This window comes from Cervus canadensis, chromosome 3 (assembly GCF_019320065.1).
Source record: "Cervus canadensis isolate Bull #8, Minnesota chromosome 3, ASM1932006v1, whole genome shotgun sequence".
Taxonomy (NCBI): domain Eukaryota; kingdom Metazoa; phylum Chordata; class Mammalia; order Artiodactyla; family Cervidae; genus Cervus; species Cervus canadensis.
The window spans coordinates 63,600,567-63,627,965 of record NC_057388.1 but is presented as its reverse complement, the minus strand read 5'-3'; the positions used below and the strand labels follow the sequence as shown (position 1 = coordinate 63,627,965).

The following is a 27,399-nucleotide window of genomic DNA, read 5'->3' as shown; positions in this document are numbered from 1 at the left end:
TCTTTCCCACGCCGCCAGCCTGTTGGTTTGGTTCCTGTGTCTCGGGCAACGAAACTGCAGTCTGCAGGATAACACTTTTGCCTTGATATGAGAGGAAGAAACTGAACGTCAATTGAACCATCCAGACAATCCCCTGATGGCCATGCTCTATAGCACACAGAACACAACTTTCCCATCCTAAATGAAGGCAGTAACCTTTAATTGAGTAATAGAAAAGGCATAATTAATGCCATATTAGAATTATTCAAAATCAAACCTGTTTAGAGCACCTGTACTTTGATTCTTAGTGGTTCTTTCCACTGCTGTTCTTTGAAATATACTGAAGCATGTCTCCAATATATAAGACAATGTTGGTTTTTTTTTTCAGCATTCAGTAGCTACAGCCTACTTTTTCCCCTTTTGCACTATGGTTTACATTTGTGATGGCAGAAGAATAACACATATTCAAACTGTTTTAGTCAACATAGGGCTAGATTCTGAATGCATATTAAATTGAAACTTGAGGATTAGAATTACTTTTGTAACATTGAACTCTGAGGGGAGGGATATTCATGCATGTCAAACATTTTACATCCTAAAAGGCCAAACATCTTTACTCCAAAGTGCCAAACACTTTCCATCCTAAAAGAGGATGGATGTGCTGTACTATAATGTATGGGAGGCCCGAGTATAGCCACGGTGACCTTCCTAGGGGCAGCTACCCTATGGGATCTGGGGACAGTAATGAATGAAGCCATTTGGAGAGATCAGAGCCCTTTGATTATCTTCCATGCAGCAACACAGATGGGATACCCATTCTCTAGGGAAACTATGAAGAGAAATCCTGAAAAATCCCTCACTTGCCTGATTTAGATGGAGATTATGTCTTATTTGCACAGGGCCATTAAACAGACTATGATGGGTAAAGGAATTTCTGAAATGTTGATATGTGGTCTTAATAAATCTCCATGAATGGAATTATCTCCCAGTGTTTCCATTTCCAAAAGGAATTGAATTTGAAATGTAAAATTTGTCTTTAGTCATAAGAACCTTCTGGAAGTAAAGTCTAGAAGTTAATCTGAGAAATACCTTTGTGGAAGTTTAAGCAGTGCTCTGGGATAAGTTGTCCACAGCCTTTCTAACCCAGCATGACAGATCTTCAGCACTAAAGTGGCTTCCACACAATATAAAGATATTTTCCTCATTTTTAGGGTATTTCTCTCACCTTTGTAAAAGTGTAATGCCATCTTTTGAAATAAATTGAGACGTCAGACAAGATAGTTACCAAGAGTAGCTATGAATTCTTCCATGAAATTTTTATGGTTTATTGTTTTATACAACATATTTACTTTTTTAGAAGTAGTGTATTTGGTGCTTAAACTGTGCTGAGGCAGAGGGTTTGGGCCTTTGTACAATTTTAAAAATGAACTTTAGAAAACTGACTTTTACTAGAGACATTGCTGAACCCAAAAAAGACGTGAAACTTCAACAATGTGAAACTTTAAATTGAGCAATTTTTCCTGTATATGAATAAACTCAACTAAAAATAGATGTGAATGCATACATGTATAGCTGTTATTTTGGTGGAAATATAGCAAGAATGTTTTTGACTAAGCCTGCTGAAGAAATTTTTGGAAAGTTTAACATAGCATCTTTTAAGATATAAAAATTAAGGGATTTCTGTGTGTTAATTTTATATCCTGCAACTTTACTAATATTCATTGATTAGCTCTAGTAATTTTCTGGTAGAGTCTTTAGGGTTTTCTATGTAGAGGATCATGTCATCTGCAAACAGCGAGAGTTTCACTCCCTTCTTTTCCTATCTGGATTCCTTTTACTTCTTTTTCTGCTCTGATTGCTGTGGCCAAAACTTCCAAAACTATGTTGAATAGTAGTGGTGAGAGTGGGCACCCTTGTCTTGTTCCTGATTTCAGGGGAAATGCTTTCAATTTTTCACTATTGAGGGTGATGCTTGCTGTGGGTTTGTCATATATAGCTTTTATTATGTTGAGGTATGTTCATTCTATGCCTGCTTTCTGGAGAGTTTTAATCATAAATGAGTGTTGAATTTTGTCAAAGGCTTTCTCTGCATCTATTGAGATAATCATATGGTTTTTATCTTTCAATTTGTTAATGTGGTATATTACATTGATTGATTTGTGGATATTAAAGAATCCTTGCATTCCTGGGATAAAGCCCACTTGGTCATGGAAGCAACCTAGATGCCCATCAGCAGATGAATGGATAAGGAAGCTGTGGTACATATACACCATGGAATATTACTCAGCCGTTAAAAAGAATTCATTTGAATCAGTTCTAATGACATGGATTAAACTGGAGCCCATTATACAGAGTGAAGTAAGCCAGAAAGATAAAGAACATTACAGCATACTAACACATATATATGGAATTTAGAAAAATGGTAATGATAACCCTATATGCAAAACAGAAAAAGAGATATAGATGTACAGAACAGACTTTTGGACTCTGTGGGAGAAGGCGAGGGTGGGATGTTTCGAGAGAACAGCATGTATTTTATCTATGGTGAAACAGATCACCAGCCCAGGTGGGATGCATGAGACAAGTGCTCGGGCTTGGTGCACTGGGAAGACCCAGAGGAATTGGGTGGAGAGGGAGATGGGAGGGGGGATTGGGATGGGGAATGCATGTAACTCCATGGCTGATTCATGTCAATGTATGACAAAACCCACTGCAATGTTGTGAAGTAATTAGCCTCCAACTAATAAAAATAAATTAAAAAAAAAAGAAAAGATAAAGTATATATGGAAATCTGAACACCTGGAATATCTAAAATCATATGAATAAAGATGGAGGACTAATGCTAAAAAAATAAAATAAAAATAAAAATTAAGGAAATGCCGCCAGGATGATCGTTATGTTGTCCTCACCATCTCAAGATACAACTATCATATAAAATTTGTAAAGTCTCATATTGATACACCATCAGCAGCAGAAATTGAGACTGGCATGCTTAACTGGAAAATCCAAACATGTATGAAAACTAGACTGTCCAAATTTAGGTAAATTATATCAGTTTTTTTTTATTGTTTTTACTTAATTTAATCTGAAAATAAAAAGAAGAAATGAAAGAAACACTGGTGCACCATCACATAAACTTCCTTCCCATTTTTGAAAGAACCAACTCCCAACCAGTCACAGCTAAAGAGACAAAAGATGTTAATAAGAAGATTGGATTTAATTCCACTTGATTTTATCCAACTCAATAGACATTTTGGTGGGAGCAGTTAATGCTGGAAGATAAGTGTTAAAAATATCAAGAAGAGTTTGAATTAAGGATTTGGTATTCCTTGGGGAATTTTAGAAATGAGCAAATTGTTGATGGAGAAGTCAAGTTCAACGAGCCACAGACTGAGTTAGCCAGTGGCAGGATTTGGGGGTGGTACCTTAGGCTCTTTCACAGACAGTATGGAATAGAGGAGCCAGTGGAGTCATAGTGATACTGCTATGAGGTCTCGCAGACCTCACTGGTGCACCCGAGGTTTTGTTTCACTTGGCACTTCAAGTGAAGGAAAGAAGGAAAGAAGAGAAGGAGGGATGGGGGAAAGAAAGAAAAGATAAGGATGATTTGTCATTTCCAAAAGTTAGGGGGAAACCCTTGCCCCCGTATAATTAGTGGTTGATATGAACAGTGAAGAGGTTCTAACTCTTAGCATGGGACAGCAAAGCTAGCAATAACAGACCTCCAGAATCCTCACTCTCCGTGGAGTCCTCAAGTGTCTCCTTTATTTCACGCTCAGGCCTAGCCTTCATTATATAGGCTGACAGATCACATTTCCCCTTAGTATGCAATGTCCCCACTAAAGGGGCTGACTTGGTCTTATCACTGGTACCATCTTCATGTCACATTTACTATGTTGATTAACTAGCTGATGAACCAGCATTATTTATCACATCCTTCTATTATGGTTCCTCTTTCCTAGTTTTTATCTAAGATATCACTTTTTCTAAATTAAATTAGTAGACATATATATTGGTACTAAAGTCATCTTCCTTCAAATTTGTAAAACACTTTATTTGTAAGGCTGATTTCATTCTGAATGAAAGCAAAATCAAATGGATACTTTTAAAATATATATATTTATTTATTTGGCTGCCCTGGGTCTTAGTTGTGGCACACTGGATCTTTGATCTTCCCTGGGGTCTGCAGGATCTTTAGTTGTGGCATGTGGGATCTAGTTCCCTGACCAGGTATCAAACCTGGGCCCCTTGCATTGGGAGCCTGGAGTCTTAGGCACTGGACCACCAGGGAAGTCCCCAAATGTATACCTTATGACCGTTTGTTATGATTAGGTTATTTTGAAATAAAATTGTAGACATCTCTTCCTTTTCCCCCTTCTTTTCTACTTGCCACCCACCAGATCCACAGAAAGTGTGCCCTCTGGGCCACTACATAGACATTTGGCATAGACTGGCCAAGAACAGGGTCAAGAGTATGGACAGCCGCTATAAATGAGGGGGACCTTGAGGAACACCTGGTTTCAGAGCATTGAGGGAAACCTTGGGTGAATCAGTTAAAATCTCTGCCATAGCCGGTTCATGGTAAAACGGGGCTCAAATCTTATCCACCACATGAAGATCCAATTTAACCAGTAACTTCAGAAAAAGCACCACAAGCAGAGCTTGGCACAAGGTAGCTTACTTACTTGGGTTTTCTTTAATAAGCCACTTATTGAATGAATGAATGATTCCTCTGATCCTGGGCCATGCTGGTCTGGACACACTGCTGATACACTGGCAGCCTTGGGTATGAATATCCACCAGTGAATGGGAGAACAAAAGCAACCACCAATGTGAGCACAGAAAGGACTCCATATTGTCTCTGAAAATGGCCCCTGAATGGGCGATAAATTCTAATGACTGTCATCACTCAGATGACTTTGTCCTGTTCTGAGCATCTTCCCACCTCCATATTTCATTACAATTGATGGGCATTCCTGTTGCACACCAAGCATTCAGGGTAAACACAGCGACACTCCGAGTCCTGCAGGGTAAGAATGTGTGTCTGCATTTGCCTGCAGGGCCTGCAAGAGACAGCTTGACACGGACATCCCTTGGCCTTCTCACCGCTCCTGCTAACCCAGCCCTGATAAATAAGCCAGCTAATTGAATTAATAAACAACTCTTTCTTTTCTTTTTTTTTTAACAGCCAGCTGGCATGCAATCAAAATGTGTGATAAATTATCTGTCACTGCTTTAACCACAGCAGGGGGGAAGGGAAGGAGGGGGTGCTTGGAAAAATTAGCCACTTTAAGCCTTTCTTGCTGCTCCCAGCCTCCCTGCTTCGTTTGCTTTGCTATAGGATTTTCCCCCATCCCTGATCTTCTCACTTTGGCTTTGGTCCAGGACAGAGTTGCTATGGGTGGAGAAGCATATTTGGCTGCCCTTGATGATGGATCCTTAAGCCCAGGCACTGTGGTGGGATGCTAAAATGCCGAGGCAGCCTGTGGGAAAGAAAGATTTGTCTGCTGCCCTGGCAGGGAAGGTTTGGTTATGAGCCTGTGGTTTGAGCCACAAGATTCTCGTTAAGGGAGGGGAGTGTGATGTGGTTCGCGAGCAAAGTGTTGTGATGTCTGCTTTTTCTTGCCCACCTCTAATGCTAAACAGCTTTGGGGACTTTCTGGAATGAATGCAAAGGGCTCACCAGAAGCTTCAGGAATGTAAGCAGTGATAATCACTTTTCACCCTTTTTTGTACCTTGGCAGTTTTCTTTGGTATCTCCTTGCATCCTCTTTTCTTTGTATCCTAAGACCTAGTATCAAGTCACTCCTGTTAAAGGTATTGACGTTCAGAAGCCACTCTTCAGAATTAAAGATTCTGTACAATTTAAGAGGACTTTTCCTTATTCATTTTTCGGCTGGTCCCCAGTGAAGTTTCTCAAAGTCAGATAAATAAACAGTCCCCATCAGGCTAAATCCATGTGGAGGCATCATTAGGGCTTTTCTGCTACGTCTCATTCTGTCCGGGGCGGAGACCTCCTGTGGTTCACCGGTGTTGGAAAACGTCTGGATTGTATATCCCAGTTTAACACCATAATTCTCTTAGCGGTGCTTTCATTTTAGGACATTGCCTTGTGTAATAATATACAAGTCATCCGCAGAGAATGGTCTGGAACTGGCAACAGATGTAGACTGGGTGAATGCAGGGGTTCTTGATCTATTTGATTCATGGGCTTCCAAACACACTTCCAAAGAACTTTTTCCAGAGCATATGTGCTTTATTGTCTGTATAGAACAGAACCTTAATCCACTACCTTTTAAATGAGATTGCATGAAGACAAGATAAAATGATGCCTTTTTTTTTTTTTTCATCCTTTAGAAAAACAAAGCTTTTTTGGTAAACTTCATGGAGTTGCTAAAGTCATACCTTGATCATTATCAGGCAAAAAATGAACAAAAATTTGATTATAACCTTACACTAGAATGTTTACTACAAGGTCTTTTTCTTGCTTTCACTGGTATTTTCAACCCTGACTATGCTGGACTTCTCTGTGGATCCAACAGTCTCTTAATGGGGATGGGGGTGGGGTGGTGGAAAGAGAAATTAAAGTAATTCTGAACCAACAATGTGAAGTACTGTGCTTGTGAAACTCCAGGACATTCACACCTCTGTGGAACAGTAACTGGCTGCCCTGAAGAATGCACTTGAACTCCATGGGACAGAATCCAAAAATTCCAACAAGGATCCTGTTTAAAGGGCCATAGGAAAATCTGCAAGCAGACTTGTGCATTATTTCTGGGGCCTGATCACATACCATCGTATCCTCCCTCTCCCCTTACCCCATCTTCATGCCCTACACACACACACACACACACACACACACACATATATACAACTACCCCCTGCTTTGTTCCATTTCCTTGGTCGTAAGGCAGATTCCGATGGTATAGACAGACAGATGGTGATAGTTTCAAGGAGCATATTAGTGATTGTGTCAAAAAGCTGAAAGAGGAGTCAGCTAACTTACATGAAGCCTCGTGACCACCCATGTTACATGCTTCGTCTCCAACACTTCAAAGAAAAAATGAGATAGAAAATTCAAGCTTCCATTTTTCTTTAACATACTTAGTTTTATTTTACAGAAGACCTGAAAGAAGAAAAGAAGGGGCAGTTATGTACATACTTCAATTTCCATATTTCCAGGCTCCCCTCTTAAAATTCTTTATAGACACAAAGTAGGATGCCGGTGGGAGGGAAGTCCTCCTCCCAACTCTTAATGATTAAGTCAAGGTGGACTGTACTAAAAAGGCTTATGAGAATGTTTATTGGAATCTCTGGATTTTGGTTAATTATTTGAAAGTAGAAGTATTAAATTCACTATTGAATTCAGAGTCGACTAGGATTAGTTTTCTGCAGACAAATAGAGTATATATCTCTTCTCCCACCCTGCACACCAAATTCCATGTGCAAACCCAAGAAGTTACTGAAAGGAGAATGTCAGGGCTAAAACTTTACATAATTCTCTTTAAAGACCTTTGAAAAAAGTGAAGTGTGTTAAGATACTCAGTGGTTTCTGACTCTTTGTGACCCCGTGGACTGTAAACCGCTAGGCTCCTCTGTCCTTGGAATTCTCCTGGCAGGAAGACTGGAATGGGTAGCCATTCCCTTCTCCAGGGGATCTTCCCAATACAGGGATCTTCCCAACCCCAGGCTCAAACTCGAGTCTCTGGCATTACAGGCAGATTCTTTAGCACATTTACCTGAGCCACATTTGAAAGATAACAGAATACAATTCAATAACCATTTTAGCCAGAGGGAGAAAACTGGGAGAAGCAACCCCAGCTGCTAGTGGGAAAGGAGAATATTGCTAGGCCTTACTAACACTCCCCAGAAAGTCTTGGGATCTGCCCTTGCCTATTAGTGTGGCAGATCCTACCAAGGGTACCCGCCTCCAGCTGAGGAGATGCAGATGCCTGCCAGTTTAACAAACTCTACTCCTAGGTTCCCCCAGATCACAGTGGCTAACACCATCGCTGTGGCTCCTGACAAGAAGTAGCCAGCCTCAGAACGCGTTGTCTCAGCACCACGGAAAATACACAGCACATGGGCTGTTAGTGTTTTCAGATGTCATCTCTGTTTCTTATTTAAGTTCGAGGCACAGCTGAATCCCATATTAGTCTCCAGAGGAAGTTTGAATTAGCAGTCAGGAGGCCTGGGTTTGAATTTACCTTCAACCTTGAACTTGTAGTGGAACCACAATGGCTTTTTAATCTCACTAAGCCTCAGTTTTTTAATCTGTGAAAGAAATCATAATGAAGAAATAAATAAAGTGTAATCTGTGTTTTGGTCCAGATGGGCCTCCAAACTCTTCCAGTTATTAGGGCCAATGGTTATAGAAAGTAATTCTCCATGTCGCTCTCATCACGGCCATTCCTGAGCCAGAGTGAGTTGATGAATTTCATTAAGGACAGAGAGGAAATATCACATACAGGGTATTTTGTTATTAGCTTGGATTTTACCAGCAGCTCATTTTAATATCCACATCACTATGGTCTTTTAGTGCCTCCTTCAATATAATAAAATAAATAACTGGTTGGTAAATGACACTGAGTTCTGGTTTAGTTAACCTAGCAGTCAGGTTAGGCAGTGTTTCTCAACTTCAGCATTATTGTTATTTGGGGCTGGAGCATTCTTTGTTGTGACAGACTGTCCTGTGTATTGTTAAATGTTCGGTAGTGTATCTAGGCTGTACCCCTCCAAGTGGTAACAGTCAAAAATGTCTCCAGATATTGCCAAGTGTCCCCCAGGGGGCAAAATTACCCTCCGTTGAGAACCACTGAATTGAATCATGACTGAAAGTCCCAGTTTAGGTCAGGTTTAACTATATTTGATATGCTGCAATCTGAAAATGCTAGTTAGCCCTAGAACACCAGCAGTATCTATTAGGTTCATGTTAGAACAATCTAATCTTGATCTGAAATATCACTAGAACGAGCTCATTTAATCCATAATGTCCCAGGACCTCAGAATAAAGGAATCTGCTAGATTTCAATCTTTTTGGAAATGAGCAGAATCATTTTTTTATATCTTACTGTGCACATAATAATTGCTCATTAAACATAAGCTGAAAGAATAAACAACTTTCCCCCAAACAGTGGGGGATGGAGGAGCTGCACTTATGCCCAGCCAGTCATTCTGGGTGATCTTTATTCTGCAGGAGAAAATGAATCAAGTGTTGGCCAGTTGGACGGGTAGAAGGAATCTTTGGGAGGGAGTCTTTGCCATTACCCCAGCTGAAATGGAGCCAGGTTAAAACTCTGTTCTGATTAAACAAAAAAATGTCATGGAACATTTAATGACCAGTCACAGTGCATCAGAGCCCGAGCTATGAATATCCCCCGTGCTCCCCAAGAGCATATAAGAGTGAAGGATTCAGTTACTTTTAGTCTTCATATTCCTAAATCGGCATATATTTTGGCAGTGTGGGATGTGCAGATCTCATAGGTGCATCTAACATGTTAACCTTCTTCTTAAAATGTTAACCTCACTGTTTTTCCTAATGCACTTTGAGTATGACCTTAAATTGCATTTGAAATGTCTCACTCAGTTGTCCTGACAACTTTCTTTTCTCAGAGTAAACAGAATTCACCTGAGTCTGTCTCCAGAGACATAAGTTTGTTTTCATGTTTGATGTTTTGAGGGTGTTCTTTGAACCAGCCTTCAAATTCTGAGCAATATTAAATCTAAATTCACACATTATTTAATGCAATCATCTGATCTGATTCTTGAGATTTGTTGTTGGTGGTGTTCAGTTGCTCAGTCATGTCCAACTCTTTGTGACCCTGTGGACTGCAGCACAGCAGGCCTCCCTGTCCTTCACCATCTCCTGGAGCTTGCTCAAACTCATGTTCATTAAGTTGGTGAAGCCATCCAACCATCTCATCCTTTGTTGCCCACTTCTTCTGCCTTCTATCTTTCTCAGCATTAAGGTCTTTTCCAATGAGTCAACTCTTTGCATCAGGTGGCCAGAGTATTGGAGTTTCAGCTTCAGCATCAGTCCTTCCCATGAATATTCAGGGTTGATTTCCTTCAGGATGGACTGGTTTGATCTCCTGGCAGTCCAAGGGTCTCTCAAGAGTCTTCTCCAACACCACAGTTTGAAAGCATCAATTCTTCAGTGCTCAGCCTTCTTTATAGTCCAATTCTCACATCCATACATGACTACTGGAAAAACCATAGCTTTGACTATATGGACCTTTGTCAGCAAAGTAATGTCTCTTCTTTTTCATACACTGTCTAAGTTTGTCATAGCTTTTCTTCTAAGGAGCAAGCATCTTTTAATTTCATGTAGATTTTAGTTAATATTATTTTGTAACCATTAAGTTCAGAAATGGTCAAAATTGACTTAATATGAGGAGTTTTGCCTCTTACCTGGGTAATTATTGTCATTCAGAAGAAAATCAACCAGGCTGATAATCTTACAGCCCCATCTCCACACTTCACTGTGGAGTGTCTGTTTCAAAATTCTAATGGAAAGTGCTTTGGAAAAACATTACCTAATTAGCACTGGGTGAGAAGTTCTCTGCTGAGGTGTCTTTTTGATAATATACTTAATTGGCAACTAATGTTATGAGATCTGAATTTTATCTGAGATCAAAACTAAGCAAAGAGCAGTGGGATGGAAAAAGTGCTTTCAGAGGGTTTACCTGCACATGAAGAGTGTGCAAAATTAGGATTCAGAAAGAGGGACAATTGTTATTTCAGAAGGTAGTTTAATATAGTAGTAAGTACCAGTGTGCTCAGCATGTGTCTTGAATACATGTTTGTTGAGTCCCTGATTCTTATCCTGTGATACATGCTCTATCTTTAAGTGAAAAAACAGAGACTAATTTAAAAAGTTTAAACTTGGGATGATAAAAGAAAGACTTAAAAGAATGAATATATGCTTCTTTCCATTCATTTTCCCTCTGTCTATATCTGCCCAGTCTTCCATCCAAGAACATTAAGGGAGACAATATCGTGTATCCAGAGGGAGTTTAAGATTTGGAATATTTTTTCTTCTTTGAATCTGATTTAAAGATTCCATACCCCAACCCCGGGGAAAATAGTTGGGGTTGGTTGCAAAGAATATAATATTTATTTGTTTATAAAATGAATTTTAGTACATATCCCTCCTACTTCTAGAAAGGATTCGAAGCTGCTAAATAATGAAATCAGCTCATCTGTAAAACAGTCCTATTCTAAATAGCAAATGTTACACAACTGAAATAAGTTGAGTGTTTTAACTATTGACAATTGTCCTTTATGATAAGGTGTACAATATGTAATATCTGACTAAGGGAGCCTAATAGTGAAGTACTTCCTGTAATGAATGGGTTTTGGAAGGAAATCAAAGGATACTTTTGAACAGAAGGAAGAAAGGAAGTGAAAATGTAGCAGCAGTCTATATCCTTTATTTTTTAATATGAACATGGATTTGATTTCATGTTTAATTGGAGGATAATTGCTTTACAATGTTGTGTTGGTTTCTGCTATAAAGCAACGTGAATCAGCCGTAGCTATACACATGTTCCCTCCCTCTTGAGTGTCACCCTCTCCCTTCTACTTCATCAGGGAGCACCAGATTGAGCGCCCTGCGTTATACAGAAACTTCCCACTAGGTATCTCTTTTACATATGGTGATATATATGTTTCAATGCTGCTTTCTCCAGTCATCCATCCTCTCTTTCCCCTGCTGTGTCCACAAGTCTGTCTTCTTTATGTCTGAATGTCTATTCCTGCCGTGTAAATAGGTTCATCAGTACCATTTTTCTGGATTCTATATATAAGCATTAACATATGATATTTGTTTTTCTGGTTTACTTCACTCAGTATAACAGGCTCTAGGTTCATCCACCTCACTTCAACTGACTCAAATTCATTCCCTTTTATGGCTGAGTAATATTCCATTGCATATATATATATATATATATATATATATACCACAACTTTTTTATCCATTCATCTATGGGTGAACATCTAGATTCCCACTTGATGGGCTTGATCCCAGCAGTTGCACTTACATAATGTGGAAACTTTGGAACAAATCCTCAATCTATACCCAGAGCTGCAACATTGGGTGAAAGGTTATCTGCTGTGGTATCTTTTTGATAATATACTTAATTAATTAACAACTGATGTGAGCAAGATCTGAATTTTACCTGAGATCAAAATTAAGCCAAGAGTAGTGGAATGGAGAAAGTCCTTTTAGAGGGCTTACCATCTCTGCAGATGAAACGTGTGCAAAATTAAGCCTACTCTCTGGCATGAGCAATAGTCTGTAAATGTAGATGACCCTTCCCCTGATCAGCTGGGCTTGCAGCCTCCAATATGCTCTTCAAAGCATGATGCCATTCTTGGAAGTCAGGCTGGATGCTGGGTGGAATGTGTCACAGAAGTGGAAAAACAGCTCCCCGTTGCTGGAGCTGCCATCACTGTTTCCACTGGGCTTAGTGGGTGACACGCTTGGTTAACCGTTTTGTTAGCCTTTGGTTAACCACGCGTGGTTTGAAAACCTTACGGAAGTGGGAAAATGTCTATATATAGTGTTATTCATATAAAAAACAACCCTACAACATGCGATTCTTTCCTTATCTGCCATACCAAATCCAGACTATCTTCAGTTGGCATTTGGTGAAAGGAAGAAAGTCTTGAAAAACATCCTTTGGTGATTAACTTATCTGAAAAGTAGGGTGGAGTGGACAATTCTCTAAAAGGGGGAATTGAGCTTGTTTGAGTTTGGAGTCCTTTGACTCAATCTTGTATCCACTTCTCTTTTACAATGATCCTGCTTTATCATTGTATGTTAATAAATCCAAATATCAGAGCCCTTGAGTAGAGCCTGTTTTCCACCTCCATTTGAACTGACTCGCTTTCCCTCCTGCTTTCCTCTTATATATCTTTTTTCCTTCCCTCTGACTTTTTGCCTCTTTCCTTCCTTTTTGCCTCTTCTACTTGCTTTTTATTTTATCCACCATCATCTTCTAACTACGCAGCCTGTCAGGCTGCACCACAAAGACCAGCATCATGTTCAATGCCTTGTCTACACTAGCTCTCAAGGTGACTTAGCACTTATTTCTTCAGAGGAATTTCCTGCACCTTCAAAACGTAGGGAATGATCTTCATCACCTACTTCAGAGGTTTAATATCTGCAGAGAACTTTGCTGTCTAAAAGGAAGGCACTGATTTAGGGCAAGCTACTATATTATTGTCAGTCGCTGGTGAGCAGTTGCTTAAGACGAAATTGGGAGTCAGAAAAGAAATTGCTTAAGCTAAGAAAGAAGACAGATCATGAAAATGATATCTTAAGCTTGTTAGAAGATAAATTCTTAGGCCATTTTCAATGAATAAATCAACCAGAAAGCTTTCTATTTGGTGGTTCTAGAATGGTACTCAGTTGTGACAATGTGATTTAAAGAGATGGTTCCACATTTCCCCACCCCACCAACCCCATTACTTGGGTTGTAGGCAGTAAAATAGTAGATTTAGATCTCCAGTCTATTAACTTGTACACCGTGGAGACAATAGAAATGAAAATGTAAAAAGATAGCTTAGCAAAGGACTGTAATTTTACTCTTAAAAATGCGCCAAATAGTTAATGTATTCTGTTGGTCATACCTCCTGAAACAAAAAGAAAAATTAGAAAAGAGTACAGAAAACTTATTCTTCAACAACCAGTTATCAATGGGATTTTTAAAATGCACATGAGAATCAACATGATTTGGAGGCACATTGCTCAGAAAAAAAAGAGAAAAGTTGTTCCTCATTTTTGGCTGGACTCATCATCTTCTTGGGCATAATTCAAAAGCTTTCCTTAGGCATAACTTTTTATAAACACACAAGCAACCAGAATCTTCATAAATTATAGATGGTTTCTCTTGAAAATGCCTTAAATGTAGACATTCATTATTAAAAAATATTTGCCTTAAATGTAGACACAGAACCAAAAAAAAAAAAAGATTTTGCGTTCTGTTTGTTTCCCCATGCAGTTTTATTCTCCCTGTATGGTTTGCCTAAAACACCAAAGATTGTGTTATGACAGAAGTTTTTATTAATGATGGTGCTCCTTCATCTTGAGTCTCTCCTGGGTTATTGCTGATCCTCTTGCTCAATGAGAACAGGCCATTGACAAATGGCATCACTGATTCTGTGTGCTCAGAGCCCAAGGGCTATTGGTGGGTGTGCTGGTTGTGTTGTCCCAGGGCAGCAGAGTTGAGCACCATCAGATCCAGACCACCCACAGGCAGACCTGGAACTCTCTTTTAGGAGAATGGCAGAGCCATTACAGCAAGCTGATTGGGCTATTAGTCCAGAGGCTTTGGATCACAAACACTTACAAAGCATCCCAAAATAAGCGGCACTTAATATTCAGAGTTTATTATACTCTCTCTCTTCCCCCCCCCCACCACACTCCTCCCATATATTTGTTGACATGTTTGGGGAAACTCAAGCAGGGATCAGGCCAGAGGTAAAGGAGAGCATGGAGAACAGAACATACTGCACCATTTTACCAGGAAGAGAAACAGAACTGGACATACACCACATGATAGTTGGGTGTGGATATTGATACCAAGGGGCAGGATAACTTATACTTGCATACAATCTACTACCCACAGTTTAAGAGAAATACATGGACACTTTTTACCTATAATGAGCTTGAGGCCCCCTGGGCAGACGACTAATGTCTCCACCCAGAATAGCGCACGTCTCGCCATCTCCCAACAAGTGGAATAAAGCTAGAAGACAGCAATCTGGAACAGCCGTCCTGAGAAGCCTTCCCAGGACCAGACAGAGGTGTGTCTAGGAAAGCCCTTTAGTCAGACATTCAGATGCAGGAATTTGAGCATCTGAGTAACTGAGAGGTGTCCTCTGGGGATGGCGTGGGGGTGAAAGGGCAGTGCCCATGGAACACAGCTGCTCTCAGAAGGGTGTGGGGAAGGATCTGATGGAGGACTGGTGATGGGGTGACTGGCTACTCCACCCAAACAGCACACCACCACGTCGTGGACCTCCCTGCTCCGGCGCTGCAGAGTGATGACTCTTCATGATGGTCACCAGGCACACACCCAAGCACGTCTGTGCATTAAAAACAGCGCAGTTGATGTAGCTAATGTTGCCTGTCATCCATCTTTCTTGGGATGATGGGAAGTGTAGCAGTGAGGAGAAATTATTTCCATCACTTTTCATTTTATAACTTTTTTGGCCAAATAATTAGGTTACCCCACTCAGGAAGGTCCCTTGGATGTACATATGGAGTCAAGTTTGCTGTGGGAACTTGAATCCGAATTTCCTGACTTCTGTGCAATTAAAACCCCAAATTTAGTGTTGCTTTAACATGGATTTTCCATAGTGAGTTATAAATGCAAAGTTCTATGTTTCATATGTCCTTTTCTAGCATATGTTACTGCCTGTGTTTCTGATTAAAAGCTCGTCCAAAATAAAATAACAAAGGATTACTTTTTTTCCAATAGAACTTTCTTCTATAAAAGCTGGAAATAAGCCCTCACCTAAAATTACCCAGGCTTGCAGGTGCTGGGCCTTTGGGAGGTGTGGAGTGTTCATGAGCAAGACAAAGGGCATTATTCTCCCTGCATCCACCACCAGAAGGTGTTCTTTCTGTGAGGAAAATACAGGCCGGTGCTTCAAAGACATTCTACGGCTAGGCACCACTCCTGGAGACTTGCAGGCGGCAGGCAGGCAGGCAATCAACAAACGTTTATTCTAAGGCCACTGTGTATTCAACACCTTTAAAATTGCCAGGGAAACTAGCCAAGAGCATGTAATATCTGCTAGGGCGTTTCCCTGGAGGCTCAGTGGTAAAGAATCCTCCTGCAATGCAGGTTCAATCCCTGGTTTGAAAAGATCCCCTGGAGAAGGAATGGCAACCCACTTAAGTATTCTTACCTGGAAAATCCCATGGACAGGGGAACCTGGTGGACTACAGTCAATGGGGTCGCAAAGGAGTCAGACACAACTTAGCAACTTAAAATAGGGTCAAGTTAATACCCAAAGTCATTCCATAGTGCTTAAAGAGCTCAGTAATCTGAAAGGAGCAGGGGACCCTAATGATATAATATGGCAATGTCTCACCTGGCTATGGGGATATTGATAGAATAGGAAAATAAGACCCAGAAAAGGATCATTAACTAAAACTGATTCTTAACAGTTGCCTCCACCCCCATCTTTTCCTTTTACATCTCCCTTAATACCGAGATACCATTCCCTGCACATAACACACAGATACATATGTACATTAACAGACATGTACACACTGCTAACACACAGACATGCAATATTCCTATCATTCATCACCATCATCACCTCTTCCCAGAAGTTGAACCCAACAGGATGGATCAGGTCATCAGTTTTTTAAAAAATTATGAACATTTAGAAGTATCTGGGCAACTATGCCAAGATGTGCAAACACAAGGATGTTCATCATAGTGTCACTGTGAAAGTTGCTCAGTCGTGTCCGACTCTTTGCAAACCCATGGATTATACAGTCCATTGAATTCTCCAGGCCAGAATACTGGAGTGGGTAGCCTTTCCCTTCTCTAGGGGATCTTCCCAACCCAGGTATCAAACCCAGGTCTCCCACATTGCAGGTGGATTCATTACCAGTTGAACCACAAGGGAAGCCCAAAAATACTGGAGTGGGTAGCCTATCCCTTCTCCAGCAGATCTTCCCAACCCAGGAATCAAACCAGGGTCCCCTGCCTTGCCGGCAGATTCTTTACCTACTGAGCTATCAGGGAAGTCCACAGTGTCATTAGAAATGGAAAAATGATAATGGCATGTTTGGAATACCAACTGAAAGCTGGGATACTCCCTTAGAGAAAATCCAACACCTATGACACATGATGTGAGATCTTTTGGGTGGGGGCAGAGATACAGGGACATGGGCTTACACAGTGCACATTCTGGCCTGTGCAGAGGTGAACAGGACTATCACCCTCTTGGATTAAATTCTCTAATCTAGTTTTGCTGATGCAACTGAAAAGCCAACGTTAGTTGTTTTCATGTATGCTTTACATAGCTGTGCTTTACAAAGTCACATGAAATCCCTGCATCCTCTGATATATATGTAACTGACAAGCTACATCTCCCCTGAATTTTCACTGGACAGTGCTGGTGTGTTTTTTTGTGCTTTGCTTTTGTTTATGTTAACCAAGCATAATATGTTACACTGACCCCTCATTAAATTTCTCTTATTGGATTCCTTGATGCTAGTCTGCCAAGATTTTTTTGGATACTGGGTCTTCATCCAGTGTATTAATACTCTCTGCTAGCTTTGTATCATACCAGTTGGCAGCTGTGGCTTCTGCATTTTCTCTTTAGTTCTAAGCCAACTAGAAGATGATTGTTGCTGTTGTTTAGTTGATAAGTTGTATCTGACTCTTCTAAGACCCCATGGACTGTAGCCTGCCAGGCTCCTCTGTCCATGGGATTTCCAAGGCAAGAATACTGGAGTGGGTTGCCACTTCCTTCTCCAAGGGATCTTCTCGATCCAGGGATTGAACCCACATCTCCTGCATCAGCAGATGGGTTCTTTACTACTGAGCCACTAGGGAAGCTCCAGGAGATGATAGAATTGTTTAAAAAAAAGAGAGAGAGTACCAGTGTTTTGCAGAGGAGTCAGATTCCATGAGATATACTGAAAACCTGACTTTGACCTCATGCATTCTATGGTAAAGTATCTTTTTGGTTTCTTTTGTTCCCAATACAGTGTTCTACTTAAGGTGACATCATAATGAACATCAGTCTTTCTCAGATAAAGTCAAGAGTTTCTATTAGCACCCTCTTAAAAGATAAGAGATTCTTATTTTGACGAATTTGAAGCTTAAGGTGACTGGCCAAGGTGGTAGAGCCAGGTTTTTAAACCTAGATTTCTCAATCCAAGTCCTCTGCTCTTCTTCTGAAGTTCTCTGAAACAATGATTTTTCTTTCTTTATTTTAGACATGCATACAACTCACTTCTCCAATAGATTCCTATCTCTTAGCAGATATCAACTCAGACCCCTTTCTCATGGAATAGGGAATTCAGGATCTTGCCTCATTTGTTCAGTAGATTAGAACATGTAGAGCCAAGCAGTTTACTTATCTAAGTGCTTATTTAAAGCCATCTTACAACAAAATGAAGACTAACTCCTGCTCTCAGAACAGCGATTGGTTCTGAAATTCTCTAAAATGCACAGCCTCTTAAAATGCTTATCAGCCCGCTGAATTGTAAAGGACAGACCCTGAGCCGAAGAGATTCAGGGAAGTGGTATCTGAAATAAAACAATTCTATCAATGTGCATTCATTAATTTCTTCAGCTACCAAGAGTAAATCAAAGGCTCTGTCTTGCAGAACTATAATTAATATGTGATTTACATATTAATATAAAAAGACTGGCAGGGAAATTGATTAAGATCTGTCTCTGGGGTTTGATTGGCTTTTTTTAACCACCAAAGTTTAGCATGTCACCTAGCACCTAGGTCTACGTTACCTCACTTTAGCAGTTATACCCATAAATAGACAATGAGAGAGTGAAATCAGACATCGAATTCTTTTCCTTGGTTACTTTGGAACTGCTGAAGTTCCACTTTTCTGAGGTACCATCCATATTTTTGAGATTTCCTCACATCATTTTCCAATGGACTGGAGTATTGATGTATAATACAATTCGTTTGTGTTTTTTTTTTATTAGTTATATCATTTCTACTATGTTCAAAATTAATACTTTTTAATGACAAATGACAGAGGGTGAATATTTTTCCTCCCAGATCCTATGGCATCCTCCCCTTTCCCTGGTAATCTCTACTCCCAACCTGTAGGATTATTTGAGATTTTGCTATCAAACCAAAATCTAAAGAAGAATACTTAAATTGTGAAATCATCAGAGCTGAGTTACATTATGAAAGTTTTGAAAGGAGCATATTTTATTCCAAGTAATTAAGCCAAATGTGATTTTAATTAATTGTCTTAACAGTGATTCTGAAATAGATGTGGATTTTAAGATCCACTATGCTATTAGAATTGTACGATCATTCTCAACAGACATCCTGAAGCTGAGATGTGAATCTGGGCATTAAAACTATACTTGCCTTAGGGACTTCCCTGGTGGTCAAGTCGTTAAGACTTCACCCTTCTAATGCAGGGGGCGCGGGTTTGAGCCCTGGTCAAGGAACTGAGATCCCACATGCAGCTTGGCCAAACAAGCAAACAATTTCTACTTTGACAGAATTAAGGTCAAAGTTGGTATAACTTCTCCATGGCACCCTCTCATCCCTACCTCTCTCCAACTTTGGGAAGGATTTTGGGATCCAAACTGACCATGTATAGTCATAAAATTCAGTGGATAAATATCAATTTTTTTTGCGAATTCAGAGACAATTTCAGAAGTTCTTGATACCTACAGCAAGTCAGTAATCATCGATATTGCAGCCCTCCTTCAGTGAAAAGTTCTGTGGTGTCACACCACTGACCATTTGGACCATTCAGAAGCCTGTGTTACACCTCAGCCAATTTGCTGTGTTTGAGAAGGAGAAAGGATGAAGACATTACATTTACAGAAATACCTTTGGGTGGCCACTGATGGTAATTGTTTTGTATTCAAAAGGAAATACAAAGATGGGTTTTATCTTATTTTCATATAGATAGTCTCTTACTTGTGGTCAACTCAGCAACACTACATTTTGATGTTACCACATTCTCTTCGGGAAGAAAACCCAGAGCTGTTTTTAATTAAAACTGCCCCCACACCCCACCCAACTGAATTTCAAATAATTGTTTAATTTGGTTTGGCTTTCAGAGTCTGTAAAGCATAAGCAATCTGCTGAGCTGAAGATGGAGAAGAAATGTTTTTACAGTTTCACAAATGTTTCTAATTGGCAAGAGTGAGTTGTTAATGGGAGATAAATTGCCTGGGGTGGGTGTGGGTGGGTGCGTCGTGCGTGCGAGCTCACGCAGGCCTACACGCGTGCACTCATGTGGAGGTGATAACGTTTGCGTATACCTGGTCCTCACAAGACATGCTGTGATACAAAGCTGAGCTGAGCTGGAGGGGCACTGGCCCTGGGCCATCATGGCAGCAGTTGTGCAGGGTATGGGATGAAGTAGATAGCTAGTTTCTCACCAGGACTCAGATCCCAGGCAGCAGGCCCACCCTTCCATCAGGAACAGTGTACAAGGAGCTTATAAAATACACAGACTGAATGAAAATGACCCCTGTTGACTGAAACCAGCTGTGTCAGGCTTCTTGCTGTCTCTCCTGATTTGCTCTTTCAAATAAATGGATATGGTAGAGGACGAGAGAAAGTAAACAGAATCTTTTTTTTTTTTTCCTTTCTTGCCGTCGCACCTCCGTAATAGCCTTGGTTTTTATAGTTGAAAAATATATGTTTATTTGCTCATTAATTTCCCTCTCTCTCCCTTGCCTTTTCTTGGCATTGGGTAGAATGTTATTTAAAATAAGACACAGTTCAGTTTCAAAAAGAAAGAATCATTCTGCAAAATACAGCTTGGACTCATTTGCTGGTCATTTATCATCCCTAAGAGAGAGGGATACAAATATCTTTATTTGGTATTTTTTAATGATTTACAGGGCGATGACTCTTGTTGGCACCAGGATACAGAGAAGCAGCAGGCTCTTTAGGACTTTGAGAAGTGCCCCACACTGTTTAGAAATGACATGGAGAATATTAAATGTAGCATATGCAGAGCAGCTCTATAGTCATTTCTTTTTAAAGATGATGCTGGCTGCTGCTCTGGGAGTGGGCTCAACCCACAGGCCTGGGATTCTCTAAGCCAGGGGTTCTCACCTCCAGGATCTAATGCCCCATGCTCTGAGTGGAGTTGATGTAATAATAGAAATGAAGTGTACAATAAATATGTTGTTGGCTTCCCTGGTGACTCAGCTGGTGAAGAAGCCACCTGCGATGCAGAAGACCTGGGTTCAATCCCTGGATTGGGAAGATCCACTGGTGAAGGGCAGTATTCTGGCCTGGAGAATTCCATGGAGTATATAGTCCATGGAGTCACAAAGAGTTGGACACGACTGAGTGACTTTCACTTTCATTTTGTTGTTTAGTCACTAAGTCGTGTCCAACTCTTTGTGACCTTCTGGACTGCAGCACGCCAGGCCTCCCTGTCCCTTACCATCTCCCAGAGTTTGCCGAAGTTCATGCCCATTGAGTCAGTGATGCTATGCAATCATCTCATCCTCTGCTTCATGGATCACAGCCTTGTCGGGGCAAACAGGCTTGCATAACTCAATGAAGCTATAAGCCATGTTGTGCAGGGCCACCCAAGATGGATGGGCCATAGTGGAGAGTTCGGACAAAATGTGGTCCACTGGAGGAGGGAATGACCAACCACTCCAGTAGTCTTGCCCCAAGAATCCCATGAACAGTATAAAAAAGGCACAATAAATATAATGTGCTTGAAATCTTCCCGAAACCATCCCTCCCACCCCTGGTCTGTGGAAAAATTGTCTTCCACAAAACCAGGCCCTGGCACCCAAAGGGTTGGGGACCACTGCTCTAAGGGATTCTTAAGAAGTCTTCATTTCCACACTCGAGCATGTGTGTTTTCTTTCCAGGGCTTTGGGAAAAGCTTTGGTTTTTATACATCTCCGATTTACTTCAGGTAGTGGGCAAATAATAATGTGCCTAACATTAGTGCCCAGTAAATATTTGTTGAATGAATAGTTAAATGGAATGTTATAAGCCTCATTAGTATTATGGCCTTGGCATGAAACCTGCAAGAATAGACTTGAGGCAATCAAGTAATTTCCCTTAACAGTACAAGCTAATTATTTGGGAGATGAAGATCTGGTGCATAGTATTTATTTGTCAGGCAACATTTGCACCTAATTAAAGGTGAAAAAATTGTTTGTAGCATTGAAAGGATAACATAGTGACCCACTGTTTAACAGCTTTTCAATTTTCCTTGCCACTCTTTCAGGGAAAATATACCAAGATGAAGTTAATGCACATTCCTTTTGTGTTGTGTGTTTTCTTTTCTTCTTTTTTTTTCTGTTATCATTTTTAGAGGGCAGACTGGGGATGGAGCAGGGAGGTCTTTTGACAGTACTTTTATAGCCCATCTGCCTGTATGACTTCTGCAGTCATTCTCTTGACCTTCGATGACTGGTAAAATTATCCTTTCTTATGAATACCACCACCAAGGATCCAAAATGAAAATGATACATTCTTATCATAAGCCTCACAAAGTTTCATTCATTCATTGATTCATTCCAGAAATATGAATTGAGTGCCCCAATATGTATACCAGGTTCCGTGCTAAAGTTATGAGTTTAATACCAAGCAAAATCCAATGTGGTTCCTCCTGTCATGATGCTTATCATCTGGAATGGTTGGTGGATGTTAATTGAATGATCATACTAAAAACTACAACTACACACTGAGTTTTACAAAGAGGAATATGGTTCTGCTGGGACCTTGTAACAATAGGAATTGGTTTAGAGCAGAGACCAGGGAGAATTTTACTAAAGAGGGTCCTGCTGCTTAAAGCTCTAGAGTGTCTGCGGAAAAGGAAAGATCATCCTAGGCAAGAAGACAATCAAATGGAAGCACTGGTGGGAATGCCAGGCCACACTCCTCAGTGCCTATGCATAGGCTGTATTAAGGGCTTGAACTTCATCCTCTGAACATTGAAAAGACCTAGAACAGTCATATACCTGAAGGTTAGGAAGTGGGGCCAGGGAGAAGATATACCTGGACCTTGTCAGATCTGTGTTTGGGGGTGGAATACAAGTACCTATTCTTAATAAATATAACAAGAGAGATGATGATGCTAAGCTCTGGTTGGTCCTTTTCTGCAGCTGAGCTGCCTGGAGACTGTTACCTCCCACCCTTACCTCTGCCAAGTTTTGGAACAAGCAGGATACACTGGGTTTCCACTTATGTGCTACACTGTGCAGAAATAATCTTCTTGTTTTCTGGGCACTGCTCTTCTTTTTGTGTTTCCTTTTGATGATGGGGAGGTGGCACAATACAGTTTATTCCTGTTTTTGACAAAGTGTGCACGGCAAGCCTTCCAGCTCCTTCTGTCCTGGCGTAGAGAACAGGTCTGAAGGTAGCTCACCTCTGCTCCTCTCCAGTGGCAAGAGCTCGGGCACATGGATTAGTCTGTCTTTGTGCCTTGCTGGATTGTTCTGAGGATTAAGTGAGTTAATACTCATAAAACACAGAATGAGGAGTGTCATGGAGTGAGCGCTCAATTGATGCCAGACATTATTATTAGCTATTATTGATAGGGCATGTTGTCAAAGATATATATTGTTGAAGTAGAAAAAAAACAAGATACAAAATCATATATCATTATAAAGAGTTTGCACAACATGTTCTGATAAATGCTGAGGATATGTCAGCAGATACTTTGTAGTTACATCTGAGGAATGGGGCTAAGAAGGAAGAAGGTAGGCAGGTGGCTTTTATCTTTTTCACCACATAGTCTTGTAGTAGTTTGTTTTCTCACTATGCAGCTGTATATTTTATAATAATAAAATTATAAAGAATAGTATAGAAAATCCATCAATACTATGTGGTATGTCAGTTTCAAAATAATGATCTCAATATATCTTTTCATAATTTTCTTCACTTTTAAGTTTGAATATATCACTTACAAAGTTTTCTTGGATTTAAGAAGCATATATCCAAAGTCCAGCAATTCATCCAATTTTTGCTTCTTTTGCTCATGTTCTCTTCAAATAAGAGTTTTCTGACACCATGTGCCATGGTGATCGCACTGTTATGAAATGACTCTACTTGTTGTTCCATCTCTACAGAGAGAGCTGTCTGGAATATTGTTCACCCACCAAATTTAAGCAATGCACTTGGTTCACTGGTTACTGACTTCACTGTACTTTTAAGCATCATTTAAATTTTTTATAATGAGCATTTTTATAAAAACAATGAACTCATTTCTAAAACTTGGAGGTGAGGAGTATCTGTTCACTTTTCTGTTTAGTAATAAACACAATATGCAGCACCTAATCTTTCCCAGGGATTCAGGAAGCTTGACTTCTTCAGGATACTGATGCAGTTCAGTAGCTCACGTGTAGTAGATGTTGTATAATAGATGTTTCTCGTGAAGGAGGAGGCAGTTGGGCTCAGTGGTTGCTGCATCAGGATGCAGGAACTGTATTCAATGATTATTGAATATTAACATATGGTTTGTCAACCTCTACCTGCCCCCAACCCACCCACCAGCCTATTTGTAATCTTTTTGTTTTTTGTTTTTAAACAAGTGGAGGCTCTTTATATTTAACTAAAGATTTTTATGGATTGAATTTATTCTTATCAATAGTTTACTCTGACCAGTTGAGAATCATTAATATTGTATAGGGCTGGCACATGGTAGCTTTGATCATCATTTAAATACCACTCTTCCATTTGCAGTGATTATACATTATCATCATCAATCAGATAAGAATGCAAATCAGAAGAGAACTTTGAGTTCCCTAGTAAATACTTTATGAAGCCAACATAAGCTTGCCAACTAGACTATCATCTCTGCAGAAGATACATTTCCAAGGAGTAACTGTATTATACAGTACCTAGTACACTGTGTCCCTCAGGGTATGATGATAATTGTCTGTGTATAAGAAACTGCAAACAACTTGACTACCAACTGATTCTTTACCACTGCCTAATTTTGCACAGCACAGGGGCTAAAAATGTTTGGACATTTTAAAATGATTGAAAAAAATCAAAAGTAGCATGATATTTTGTGACATGTGGAAGTTATATGAAATTCAGATATCCTGTCCCTAAGTAAAATTTTGTTGAAACACGGCATGGTCATTTGTTTACAGAATGTCTGTATCTGTTTTTGTGCTGAAAGGGCTGAGCTGAGTAGTTGTGAGAGACCTTAAGGCATTCAATGATGGAAATATTTACTATCTGACTTCTTTACTGAAAAGCTTGCTGACCCCTGCTTAGGGGTTAGATTCAGGGAGAATTTAATTGTGTATATGTCTGTTTGCTTGTTGATGGTTGATGATTTTGTACCTGCTCTGTGGTGTGGTCATCAAAGAAGCTGTAGAAGTGCAATGGTCCATATTCTTCAACTTTAAAGTCAGAAGAACATTATTGTGTGAGAAAATTAGATTATCAGAGGGATTATGATATGAGAAGTGTCATAGGAACAAATGGAAAGATCTACACTGCCTCCCAAAGTTATGGATTTCTAATCTAATTTGAAGACTGAAAATAATATTAAAATTGTTCCTAGATTCTGAAATTTGAAGTTCTTTTCTCTTTGGGTCTGAGAAATCTTTTGAAAAGCAAAAATCTTTTATTCTTGTGACTCATTATCTTGTGACAGTGCCATTTCATATGGGCTTTTTGTTCAGTGACGTTGTCATATTGAATGATTCCATTGGGTTTATACTTGCAGTTGGCTGTCAATATGATATGGTAAACAATTGGATAGTAGGAAATACCTTTTAGTAAAGTGTCTAGGGTATCCTGCTCATTTGCAGTGTCAGCTGAATTAATTAACATTCATGGCTGACATTGACACGCCTACCTACTCTAATACATATGAAAATTTGAAATTTATATAAAAGCCATACTGCTACCCAGTAAGAAAAAAATGTTAATAATAGTACCATTACATGTTCATGCTGAGTCACCTCAGTTGTGACTCTTTGCAACCCCATGGACTGTAGCCCAGTAGGCTCCTCTGTCCATGGAGATTGTCCAGGCAAGAATACTGGAATGGGTTTCCATTTTCTCCTCCAGGGGATCTTCCTGACCCAGAGATCAAACTTGCATCTCCTATGCCTCCTGCATTGGCAAGCATATTCTTTTACCACTTGAGCCACCCGGGAAGCTGCTAAATATTATAAAATTGAAACTATGAGTCGTTTTGATTCAAAATCCCTGTTGTGTACACAGCTGGCCTCATTTGTCCCCTCTTCTTTTGCTCTGTTTCAGAGGTTGAAGGCTGCATTGACTCACCACCCTGCCGCCATGTCAAATGGGAATATGAACACCATGGGACACATGATGGAAATGATGGGCTCCCGGCAGGACCAGGCGCCACACCATCACATGCACTCACACCCGCATCAGCACCAGGCACTGCCGGCCCATCACCCCTACCCGCACCAGCACCAGCACCCAGCACACCATCCTCACCCTCAACCCCATCACCAGCAGAACCACCCGCATCATCACTCCCACTCCCACCTTCATGCACACCCAGCACACCACCAGACCTCGCCACACCCACCCCTGCACTCCGGCAACCAAGCACAGGTAGACCTTTTTCATGATCTCTTTCCCCTTTCTCATTAACAGTGCCGGCTCTAATGAGGGGCTCCTTGGCAGCAACCTTACTTGACAAGCCCACGTGTTCTGACACTCTGAGGGGCTTTGTTCATTTCCTAGGAGGTAATCATTACCCATAGGACCCTCCCAGATCGCAGTTTCTATAACTAATATGATAAATATCAAGTCTAGTTTCTAAAGGAAAAGGTAAACTTCAAGTTCTCCAAAATCTATTTTTGTAGTATATTACAAAGTTAACCCTAAAAATGTAACACCAATGGAGGATTAAGAATTTAAGCATGTAATGAAAGAAGTGAATAAAGAACGAGAAAGGTAAGTTCGTCCTAACCATGGTTCTAGCTGCAGTGCTTTATAACATCTTAGAGACCCGCTTGTGTCACCTGTAAAACGGAAATTAAATACAATGGGCAATCTTCTAAATAAGAGTAAATGTTAAAAATATAAAGAGTAACAATTTCAGGCAGACAAAGGTTCGGTGATGGATGTTAGGGTGTAAGGTGCTTTGTGAATGTTGAAGAGAGATGACTCATCCCACCCAATGAGAAATGCGTTGGAGGGAGCAGACAGAGAGCCAAGCCCTGTAGCCGATCAGTTCAAGAGAAAGGCCAAATCCCAGAGGTGGAAAGTCACCAGGAGTGGCTAGAAAGAAAGCCAGCATTTAGACACACTGGAAGGGGGTCGGGGGACCAGGCAGACATTATGTCACCCAGCCCAAGAAGAGAGGCGGGTCCACGTACCCGAGTGAGTTTCAGTAAGTGGATGAAGGGCATGTCTAGGAGCATGGCTCGCCCTGGGCACTTTGACCCTTCAAGTGAAATGACCTTTGTCAGTTCCTTCCACCCACCCAGGTTTCAACCAGTTGGGTCAGAATGATGTTGGAAACTTGGGATCGCCAAATGACACTTATTCACTGTCTCTTCCATCGTCTGACTCTGTACCTCTCATCAGGCAGCTTCTAGAGCTTGTACATTCCTGCCTCCTCCAACATACACCAAACCTAGAAAGCCACCCACAAAATGAGTTATCCATAAGCAGCTTTCTAATCTGTTCAATAGTTAAGACTATTTGTTAGGTAAGCTTACTTTTGCAAAGATTCTT

At 40.4% G+C, this 27,399-nt stretch overlaps 1 protein-coding gene across 4 annotated transcripts in view; it reads left to right on the top strand.

The window, feature by feature from the left end:
• The window catches only part of CREB5 (cAMP responsive element binding protein 5), a 431,120-nt gene that overhangs the window by 384,933 nt on the left and 18,788 nt on the right, over positions 1-27,399 (top strand). For all 4 annotated transcript variants that reach the window (XM_043463321.1, XM_043463320.1, XM_043463319.1 and 1 more), the window contains one exon: positions 25,945-26,268. In XM_043463321.1, coding sequence (XP_043319256.1) covers positions 25,945-26,268 — 324 coding nt within the window. The remainder of the gene's footprint in view (positions 1-25,944; positions 26,269-27,399) is intronic.